At 34.9% G+C, this 11,992-nt stretch overlaps 1 protein-coding gene across 2 annotated transcripts; it reads right to left on the minus strand.

Annotated features, from left to right (window-relative positions):
- Nucleotides 1-8,004: 8,004 nt before the first annotated feature.
- On the minus strand, nucleotides 8,005-11,992 carry LOC145093327 (putative galacturonosyltransferase 14). 2 transcript variants are annotated; one of them, XM_079031434.1, is made up of 6 exons: nucleotides 11,361-11,992; nucleotides 10,816-10,862; nucleotides 10,565-10,720; nucleotides 9,886-10,488; nucleotides 8,528-8,830; nucleotides 8,005-8,457 (listed from the first exon to the last, which is right to left on the minus strand). In XM_079031434.1, exons 1-6 carry the CDS (start codon nucleotides 11,569-11,571, stop codon nucleotides 8,176-8,178), a joined length of 1,602 nt encoding a protein of 533 aa, XP_078887560.1. In that variant the 5' UTR covers nucleotides 11,572-11,992; the 3' UTR covers nucleotides 8,005-8,175. The 2 variants fall into 2 exon arrangements, with proteins under 2 accessions (XP_078887560.1, XP_078887559.1); XM_079031433.1 differs by having other exon boundaries at nucleotides 10,816-10,871; nucleotides 11,361-11,991.

The raw sequence follows: 11,992 nt of genomic DNA on the forward strand, positions 1-11,992 counted from the left end.
TATATTAGCGTGGGTATGCTAAGTGTTTAGACTTAGCTAATGAATATAGTCTCACTAAAAAGCTCTTCACTAAGGTAGGTGAAAAGCTCTCAACCCTAACTTATAAATGGATAAGTTATTAGACATAATGAATTTGTATAGAGTTTATAAAAGCATACATAATTGGTATGCATGTATAATATAAGGCACTAGTTTTTATAACTAAGTATCTTTCTTGTATAAACTTTGTAGTAAAAAGGCATGCGTATTTTAAAAGTTGTATTATTCTAACAACATAATATATTCAAGTATTGAAATTTAAAACTAGTTTATGTACTTATAATAGATAAGTGTCAAACCAATGTTTTATAAACTAGTATAGTTTTTACATAAAGTAATAATATTTATGTGTATTTTTGGTATAAATTAATACCATTTAGCACATGTATTCTCTCCCAAAACATATAAAAATATAAAATAGGAGCCGTAATACTCACCATAAAGTGTGGTTGCCGAGTTGTTTCAAGTATTCGATGTGAGGAACTGAGATGTGTTGCTTTGAACACGAACGTCCATGATTAATTTAGTTCCTTAGGAAATTTTAATATAAATTAATATGTGGAGGGTTGTTTAGTAATTTAACCAAAGCATAGCACCCATTTACTAATTTAGATAAATTAAATTGGACTAAATTAGTTAATAATTTCCAAAAATGGGGCAAAATGGTTTATTTAAATTCTAAGTTTGAGTTTTGGATTTATTTTGCAAATAAATCTCAAGGGAGAGGTGTAATTTAAATAAATGAATTGAATGTTTGTATAACTTAATATTAATTTGTAAAGGGTCATGGAGGTACGTTTTGAACATTTTTAATTAAATTTGAAGGGTTTGGACTAGTTTTGCAAGGATTTTCGAAGGGGAAGGGCAGCGTATACATTTTTATTTGAAGTTTGCAACAGGAGGTTAACTGTAACGCCCGTAAATTCGGGCTAATCAATTTAGACAATGAGCATCAAAAATGAGTTTTCAATGGAAGATTATTGAGAAGGAGTAATCTTAACCATGTTGTAGAATATGTCACAAGGGTTCCATACATATAAAGAATGCCGAAATCCGAGTTATAACCAAAAAGTTATGACCCGTCGAAGTTTCGCGACGGAACCGACACGACACCAGGAAGCGTAAATAGTGAATTTATGATAGAGTGATTTTTAGCCTTAGCGATCTAAAAGAAATTCGTAGAATATGTTAAACCGAGAGTGTGCATAAAAAGAACGCCCAAATCTGACTTCGTATGACGAAGTTATGATTTTTCAAAGTTTCGGATTAGCATGATACAACCTGGAGTTTGAATATTAGAACGAACGGTATTTAGTCGACATAACCTAAATGAGAATCGAAGATCTCATTAATATTAGCGTAAAGATAAAAAGACAGACAAAAACGGACGTCGGATGAAGAAGTTATGGATTTTTAACGGGCCAATATTGTCCCGGTCTGTTAATAATATAACTTTAAAAATGAAGTCAAAATTAGCTGACGGAGTCTAAATGAAAGTTGTAGATCATGTTTCCGCCTAAGCGTGGATATAAAGAACGTCAAAAATGGAGATTGTGTGCAAAAGTTACCGATTTGAGAAGATAATTAGTTTTTGGGGTATTTTGAACAATCTTTTTTTGTGGCCTCTCTTATAATTTCAGGACCAGTAAGGGTGCTATTAGGGACTTGTCCCCTAGCTAGTTGAGTGTCCCCTACTTCTGCCCAACACAGGGGTGATCGACACTTGCGTCCATAAAGAGCTTCGAATGGAGCGACTTTATTGCTAGTGTGATAGCTGTTATTGTAGGAGAATTCAATCAGCGGTAAATGGGTATCCCATGCCTTACCAAAGTCTATCACACAGGCTCTCAACATGTCTTCTAATGTCTGTATGGTTCGCTCACTCTCCCCGTCGGTTTGTGGGTGGTAGGCCGTACTCATGTCAAGCCTAGTTCCCATAGATTTTTGTAGAGACTGCCAAAATCGCGAGGTGAATCTACTATCTCGGTCGGAGATAATGGATATTGGTACCCCATGAAGTCGTACAATCTCCTTGATGTACGTCCTGGTTAACTTCTCCATCTTGTTGGTTTCCTTTATTGGCAGGAAGTGCGCGAACTTGGTTAATCTGTCTACGATTACCCATATGGTATCAAGCCCACCTGATGTCTTAGGTAGCTTGGTTATGAAGTCCATGGTTATCCGTTCCCACTTCCACTCAGGTATATCAGGCTGTTGTAGTAGTCCTGAGGGTTTCTGGTATTCCACCTTGACCTTGGCGCAAGTCAGAGACTTGCCCACATAAGTTGCAATCTCGGCTTTCATGTTCGGCCACCAGTATAACTTTTTAAGGTCTAGATACATCTTGTCCGAACCTGGATGGATGGAATATCGAGTCTTGTGTGCTTCATTCATGACGACGTCTTGGAACCCACCAAACTTTGGCGTCCAGATCCGATTCATGAGATAACGTGCTCCATCATCCTTGAATTCTAAGTTTTTATCCATCCCTCTTAATGCCTCACCTGTCACATTTTCTGGTTTCAAGGCTTCTAGTTGGGCTTCCTTGATTTGTGTGGCCAGGTGGGAGTGGATGGTCATGGTTAAGGATTTTACTCGGCGGCCTGAATATTCCTTCCTGCTTAGGGCATCAGCCACTACATTGGCCTTGCCCGGGTGGTAACGAATTTCACACTCGTAGTCGTTCAGCAGCTCAACCCATCTTCGTTTCTGCATGTTGAGCTCTTTTTGATTGAGGATATGCTGAAGACTTTTGTGATCGGTGAAGATAGTGCATTTTGTGCCGTAGAGGTAGTGACTCCATATCTTTAAGGCGAACACTACCGCTCCCAGTTCAAGGTCGTGGGTAGTGTAATTAACTTCGGGTGTCTTAAGTTGTCTTGACGCGTTGGCGATGACTTTCCCTCTATACATGAGCATGCATCCGAGGCCTTGATTTGAAGCATCACAATATACCACGAAGTCATCAGTTCCTTCTGGAAGAGACAAGACCGGTGCGCTACATATGGCTTGTTTTAACGTTTGGAAGGCGGCTTCTTGTTTATCTCCCCACTTAAACATCACACCTTTTTGAGTCAAGGTGGTGAGTGGTTTTGTGATCTTGGAGAAGTTTTGGATGAACCTTCGGTAGTATCCAGCGAGTCCTAAGAATTTTCGGATTTCTGTCGGCGTTGTGGGTGCTGGCCAGGTTTCGATTGATTTGATATTTGAGGGATCCACATGTATCCCTTTCTCGCTAATTACGTGGCCAAGGAATCCCACTTCTCGGAGCCAAAATTCGCACTTTGAAAACTTAGCATAAAGCTTCTCAGCTCTTAGAGTCTCAAGTATTAGTCGCAGGTGTTGCCTGTGCTCTTCTTCGCTCCTTGAATAGACCAAGATATCATCGATGAACACAGCTGGATGGCTGCGGCTACTCAGGGACCTCGGACTCGACTTAAGTGGCCTCGGATCCAAGAGGACTTGGCCCCTATAGAGAGGCTTCGGCCCAAAGGGGCTATTTTCCAAACTATCTCCCCTCATTGAGTGGTTTCTCATCAAACCAAGTACCGGGATGCCCTCAAATGATAAAAAATAAATCAAAAGGGGTTTTGAGAGAGATTTGGGAGATATTTCACATACTTGGATAGATTTGGGAGAGATTTCTAGATAAAGAGAGATAGAGTGAAAACGATTGAGAGAGGTTTTGTGTGTGACATTTGTGAGTGTTTGGCTCCGCAACGCAAGGTCCGTAAGCTCCGTTAAGCCATGTTTAAGGATCTTATACACTCCAGATGAGTATGCAACATTGTTTTATCGTTTTGGTTCATTGTTTAGCACTAAGGCTAAGGAAAATTAAACACACGAATTTTCCAAGTGATGTTTTCTTATTAAAATGGTGAGTTGTACAGTAATTACATAACGTAAACCCTAATACTCAAGGTTTAATTGAGTTGACCGGTTTGACTCGTTGACTTTGTTTGACTTTGACTTGACCCGAAATTGACTATTGTCACAGGCAACGTGTCATCAATCCGAAGCGAAGCCTTGGGCAACAAGCAACGGCTCAGATGCGGCCACGTCATCTCCCTTCTCGCAGATTTCACATTTTTCTTTCCCGACTTCTAAAAATCATAACTTCCGCATACGAGCTCCATTTTTGATGTTCTTTATATCCACGCATAGGCGGGAACACACTCTAAAACTTTCGTATTAGACCCCGTCGGCTAATTTTGACTCTATTTTAAAAGTTGTATTTTTAATAGGCCGGGACACGATTGGTCCATTAAAAATTCATAACTTCTTCATTCGACGTTCGTTTTAGTCTGTCTTTTTATCGTTACGCTACTATTAATGAGATCCTCGATTCTCGTTTAGGTTGTGTCAGCTAAAAACCGCTCGATCTAATATTCGAATTTCGGTGTGTACACAGCTAAGCCGAAACTTCGAAAAATCATAACTTCCTCATACGAAGTCAGATTTGGGCGTTCTTTTTATGGGCGCTCTCGGTTTAACGTATTCTATGACTTTCATTTAGATCGCTAAGGCTAAAATTCGATCTATCGTAAATTCACTATTTATGCTTCCCGGTATTGTGTCGGTTTTGCCATAAAACTTCGACGGGCCATAACTTCTTTGTTATAACTCAGATTTCGACGCTCTTTATATGTACGGAAACCTTGTAACATATACTAAAACTTGGTTAAGATGACTTATTCCAAATAATCTTTTGTCGAAAAGTCGTTTTCGACCCCTATTATTTCTGAATTGACTAGCTCGGATCTACAGGCGTTACATGGTGGTGTTCAACGATGGCAGTGGGTGTGCTCGGTGGTGGCAGGAGGAGTTTCGATAGCCTCATGTTTCCGTTTTCTTCCTTTCTTTGGTGGTAGATTGACTAGGGAAAAGTGAGGGGAGGGTGGAGGAGTGTAATGTAGGTGGTGTTGGGCGGTTTTCTAATCACAACCAGAAGATACAAGGGTGGTTTATAGTGGTGGATTAAGGTGGTGATATTGGTGGTGTGCAGTGGAGTTTTAAGAACCAAGAGAGATAGAGAGACTTAGAGATTGAGCGGGAGAGGTGATTTCTGATATTTGTAAGGATTAAAGGTGCCTCATGCTTTCTATTTATAGCTAGAGATGGACACACACTCCGTTGGAAGCCATACCTCAAACACCCATGCTTTGTACTCTTTAGTGAAGTGTGCAAGTAACCAAGGGAGTGGAAGGGAAGTCATCACACTTTGCAAGGCAAGAGGATAGGCCACAAATCTGATTTTTTGCTTCTTGCATCACATGTGGGCCCCACAATGAGGTCACACACACTCTCCTTAATTGCCCAAAACCATCTTATTTTGGTGTATCTAGATCCCGATGTCAAGAAATTATTCTGAAAGTGCTGTTAGATAGATTCAGGTTCAAGGATTCCAAAAACTCAAACGGATTAATTTTTCGAGTTATGGAGCTCCGGGCAATCGCATTTAAAGTTTCACGTCTAAATGACCTGAACACTCGATTTTTCGACCTTTTCAAATATTTTTGCTAAAAATATTTTGAGTATGAAATTAAATATTAGACTGTAGCCTGAGTCCAAAAACGCTCTCGGAATTTCCATCGGAGTTATGCAAGTGCCTCAACAGATTAATTCGATTTTAGCAGTTTAATGAAAGTCGGTGTTTTATTGTTTGTTTTCTTATAACTGTCGTATATTTTGCATACGAACTCCCTTTTGGACGTTATTTATATTTTCGGAAACAGTGGAACATGTATTATGATATTATTGTTTTCTTTGCTCACAACCGCGTAATACGAATTTTCAGTTTTTCAGACACATTAACTAGGGTTACAGTTTGAGCGGTTTAATTTGTTTGTCGGTTTACACATTTGGAAGTAAGATATCATATGATATCTTATAATATTTGAAATGAACTCATTTTTACATTATATGAACTAAAACTCAATGAGTTAAATTACAAAGAGATTTACTGTGAATTAACTGTTCACAGTCTATGACCTAAATTCAGGAATATCACAACGAACTTATTGGAAGTATTCACATATGACCATTATGACCAGATGTAGCAAGCTACAACTTATATGGCATATATGTGGCAAAAATAATTACCCATAAGGGTAATGAACTATTGTTTTTGTTCACATCTAGGAAAAAAAAAATTCATGTTCGACCATCCAAATTGTTAAACTTGTTCATATAATACCATTGTTTCAAAATTTTAAATCGGCCAACCCTTAATATACTAATATCAATACAAAAACTCAAGAAAACACAAACAACCAACTAGCACATAGTATCATAAATCAATCATCTAAAGTAAGCTAGTGCATCTTTAAAGTTCTAACCGGGTAATCATTAGACATAACGAGTTCGTAATTTTAAAGGAAATACCTTAATGTACTTAGAAAAATAAATTAATTATCCTAATAAATCAATTTCTCATTTTTTTTATCCTAAGAATAATAAGTTTTTCATTTTTTCTAAACAGTGCAAGATTTATTGTAATTAAGTTTTTATCTCTATTAGTTTTTCTTAGCAACTACTAACTGAAATTGTTGATTTACGGTTGTGGTGAATAAATTTTTTTAGTATTCTAAATTTTTATTCAATGGTCATAATTTCTTATTATAGTTTGAAATGTTTTTAATGAAATGAGCATTTGTTTAGTATATATATTTTTAGAGTAATGAATTAAATCATACGTAAATTTGAAATACAAAAATATGTTATATGACACATGTATTTCAGTAACAATTACCTTTGAAATGATTATCATTTTCTTTTAATATAACTAATACTAAAATCCAATTAAATAAAATCCAGCATGATTGAATGACAGTGAGACTATCCAACCTTTTGCATGTGAAATAATTTTTTCCAAATATTTATACCACCACATAAGGAAATAATTTAATTTAATGTATTAAAATTGAAAAAGATTACAAAACAATAATAAAACTGATTGTCATTGTCCCAACATGTAGAAATTGCAATGATTATGAATTAATTATTAGTTTATTACGCTCCACATATTTAAATATCAATATTTTAGCTAGGTTTAATTTTACAAACATAACCATAGTGATGTTTCTAGTTAACACATCGATCATATTCTGTATATACTCTATATTCTATATCACAAAATATTAATCATTTGGTAACGGTGATCATTGCAAATTACGAAATACCAAAATATGGTCCCTTAAGTATTTAAGATGTCTTATTATTATTATTATCTTTTCAAATATTTGACTAACTATCACTTTTTTTATTGGCAAAAAAGGGCACAATAATTCAATTCAATATTCTCCAACAAAAATAGCACCCAACCATAAAGAAAGAACCAAGAACCTATAACAAATTTAATACAAACATATCATACCACTTGAATAATGGGTTTCTTGTCATACCCAACTTACCATATTCCAAACTCATAACTGCATTTATTTTTTCCTTGAAAAACAATTTCAAAAATATTGCAAAATATATCATCAACCAAGCAAAGAACTACTTAAAAGGGTATTGTTGGAGATCATTCATGGTTTTCAATGACTTTAAACACTGTTACTTTAATTGATTTGATTGTTGATTGTTCTTATTTGTGGTATGTCAATAGGAATAGGAAAGCAAATGTTGATTGTTCTTTGTAATCCTTTTTTTGGCTATTTGCTAACGTGTTAATATATAATCATTCCAATGTTAAAAAAAAAAAAAATTTGAACCTTTTGACAATCAATGCTAAAACCATCCAGAACCATCACACGTGGGTAAATTGTTTTTTTTTCTTTTTTTTTTTGGGATAAAGAATGACAAAAAGGTAAATGAGAAGCTCCATAATCATGTTAGTGCAAACTTGTGGTTTTCATAATCAATTCCTTGGTCGAGTGTTCTTCATATTAAGGAGTGTCATTTAGATCGGGTAAAAACCATGGACTCAAAATACGTTTTCAAAGATTGTATGCAAGTGGGAAAGAAATCAAGATACGTTTTCAATTGATCAAAAAGAATTTACTACACATTGTAAACGTTAATCTCAAAAATCATACAAATGTACTCAAATCGATTTGTTACATACCAAAAAAAAATATCTCTATATACTCAAATTTGGTTCTCTTCTCTTCTAAAATATCGACAAAAATAATCCTACTCCAAGATATGACAACTCTTGACAAAATCATTGGAGTAGTTAACGTATTTAGACCAAAAAGGGCGAAGATGTCCGAATCCTATTTCTAACCATGGTTTAGATTGACCATTGTAGTGGATCACAGCCGCTTTTTTTACATTTTCAATGTTAGTTTTGTTTTGGTAGCCTAACCCCAACATATGCCATGATTGGTCAATCCCATGAACATGACCTCTAAACGCAATTAAAGCTGGAGGAAGTGTCCCAAGTCTCCATAATGTCAAATTCGACTTCAAATTCTAAAATTAAATATAAAACATTGTAATTAATATTGAGTTACATGAATATGAATATATGAAAATAATTTACCTGTTTTAACCAAGTGTGGTAGGTTTGTTTAATATTAGTGGTTCTCCATGTTTTTAAGTCAAACATATTCATCCCATAAGCCCATGCGCATTCTTGAGGGTCTAAGTGTTTTGAGATTAATGGGTGAGAAAAGTTGAAGTAGTTTTTAAAGCGTTTAGACATGACCCATGTGTCTTCACCTTTACATGTTTCAACTGCTCCGTTGACTTTTCCACCAAGGTCAACATCCCAAAGTGGAGATAAGTCACGTTGTATCACAATGTCATCGTCTAAAAACACCACTTTTTCAAGGGTTGGGAACAGCTGAGGAGAATTAAGTATAACAATATATATATATATATATATATATATATATATATATATATATATATATATATATATATAAATAGAATCCTACTTTTGTTTTCTTCATATTAATTATTATTACATCATTAAATAAATCAAGCAAACTGTGTTGTTATTGTTATATTATAGGATTGTTGAAACTTGAAAGGAATATAAGACACAACACTTGTTCATCATTTCTTTCAATTACTGTATTACAACTTACAATATTGATATTTCAAAAAACTTTTTATTAAGGGAAAAAAGTATTTTAAAAAGTTGGGTTAATATCATGAAAGACCTTCTATATATTGTGTTTTTTTTGGGTTAAACCTTAACTTTATTTTTTTTTCATGAAATTGACCTTGTATTTTTTCATTTTTCCTGATTTGGTCCTTTTGGCTGTTTTTCTCGCAAAAACTTGTCAAATTTGAGGATTTTTTTCGGAAAAAAATAAAATAAAAAGTTAATGGTTTTTTTCGGAAGGGTTAATCTCATAAAAGACCTTATACTTTGTGTTTTTTTCGGATTAAACCTCATCTTTACTGTTTTCATGAAAAAGACCTTATATTTTTTTTTCATTTTTTCCGAAAAAAACCTTCGACTTAGTCTTTTTTCCGAAAAAAAGACCCTCAACCTTCAAAATGTTTCCAAATAAATCCTCAACTATTTTAGTTTTTCCTAAAAAAAACCCTCACATTTTACAAGTATTTTCAGGAAAAAAACGACTAAAAGAGCCGGATCGAAAAAAAAAATGAAAGAAAAATGCAAGGTCCTTTTAAAAAAAAAGAAACAAAATTCAGGTTTAATCCGGAAAAAAAAATACAAAATACAAAATACAAGGTCTTTTATGAGATTAACCCAAAAATAAAATAAAGAGTTGATGGTTTTTTCAGAAACAATTAAAAGGCGGAGGCTTTTTGCGATAAAATTTAAAAACTTGAGGGTTTTTTCTTAAAAAAAAGAAACCACAAGGTCTTTTTCAAGAAAAAAAATAAATTTATATTTTAACCAACATAAATTATTCTGATTACCTCTGGCAAATAAATGCGAAGATGATTCAACACCGAAATATACTTCGGACTTCTCGCCTGCAACTTGGACGCAAATACCCTCGGTGAAATCCCCAAATTACCCCTAAACTCCTCCCTTGAAACATGATTCCCATTATAATAATAACCCCTAACCCCATCATCACTCTCCACAGCTTCAATAACAGGAACATTGTCTCTGGTCAAAAAGTCAAACTGATGAACACCCTTGACTTCAACAATGGCAGGAGATGGAGAATTCAAAGCAAACCATGAATGCATTCCTGCATATGTTTTCTTATCAGTGATGACATGAAAGACGATTTTTTCAGGTGAAGAAGATGACTGGATGGCAGAGTTGACCACCACTGATGCCGCCAGGATGTTGTCGGTTGAGAGAATAAAGTGGTGGTGGGAGGTGGAGGAGAGGAGCGGGAGGAGGTCCGGTGAGGGTAACTGCCGCCTTGCATGGGCGTTGGAGGAATATTCATCGGTTAAACGGAGGGAAAGACAGTGGAGAGATTTTGGGATTGAACTTGCTGCAATGTGTTTGTTCATTACTTCTGAAAATTTTGATTCTTTAATCTCCTTTTCGGATCTTTCCATCTGAAATAAAAAACAGAAATTAAGTTAATGATAATGTTTCTTCATTGTTATAACTTATAAGTTTTATCTTACATACCATTTGTTTCAATATAACAGCAAATTCTTTTGCATCATATTTGTTGCTTTTCATTTCTGTGACAAGATGTGTGAAGTTATCAGGGAGTTTTACATCATCTTGGACTTCTACAGAGTTCACTTGATTAAGAAGATTGTAAAGTTCACTAACAAGCCTCTGTTTTGAAATTTGAACATCATTAGAATGATCAGTTTATTATATATGAAAATGAAGAGATTAAGTGGTTGAGTTTTTAGTTTTTAGTTTTTTACCCCTGAATCATCACCCCTCCTAAGAAGCTTTGGTCCCAAACGCCTTCCTAAACAATCTGAAGCATTATATAATTGATTAATAAGATATAAACAAATCTAAGTTGTTGTGAAAGAGAAAGAGAAAATTTCATACAGTGATTACAAATACTAAGTTGTTTCAGGTTTTATAGAACATTCGGAAAAAGTTTTTTTCTTTTTGGTAAATTTCATGGGTCAAGGGAAGCAAGTAGATAAACGTGAGAGAAGAGATAATGATCTGCGTTCTTTACCTAACAATGAAAGTAGGTTCAATGGTTCATAAATTTATAAGTTGCTCATACATAACATTTTCATGGCTGACTGAATATCAAGATCTAGAAACAACAAAAATTACTAGGTTAGCTTCTACTAATCAAGTCACCATTGGTGCAATCAGGAAGCAACAAAACAAAAAAAGAAGAATGAAAACACAGCAAGATCTACAAAGCGATCTGAGTTTCACATTGAACAGACGTATATGCATAACATAAGACTGATACGAAAAAAGAGTAGAGCAAGTGTTGTACCAATTGAGGAGCACTTGTTGACACCTTCAAGGGTAACAATGGCAGTGAGGATGAAAACGAATGGCAACAAGAACGCGAGAATGAGGATGGTATGAAACAGAGTACGGTATGAAATATGACGAGCTGCGACCTTGATCTTCATCAATTTAATAAATCCATTGCTGCTCGATATCGTTATACTTCTCATACTAGGTGAGAAGTGTAGCTGCATAATGATCCCCTAATTATTATTTTTTTTTCTCTATCAAAAAAGCCCTAAAACCACCGACGACGACGAAGTCTCTCTTCGATTGATATTGTCGAGGGCAAATAATAACTTCCCCCGAATGGGTTTCATCATAATCAGAACCAAAACCAGATTGATGAGATTCGTTGCTGTTTATACTACAATGATTATGATTCAATCTCTTGCTGCAACACCAATGCATTGGATTGATTTCATCCAAGAAAATCGCAGAACTAGGGTTTATAAATCCAGATGAAGTTGTGTTTATCTGTAATTAAATCAGCAGATGATTCGGTGATGATTGATTAATTTCTCTTGTAATGATCAGAGAGCGAATGAATTGGAAGAGAGAAGAATCGATGTATCTTAACGAACGGTCGGATGATTCTGATATGCTTTTAATTTC

The sequence above is a fragment of the Lactuca serriola genome, chromosome 3, assembly GCF_051521515.1.
Source record: "Lactuca serriola cultivar US96UC23 chromosome 3, Lser_US96UC23_V15, whole genome shotgun sequence".
In the NCBI taxonomy this organism is placed as follows: domain Eukaryota; kingdom Viridiplantae; phylum Streptophyta; class Magnoliopsida; order Asterales; family Asteraceae; genus Lactuca; species Lactuca serriola.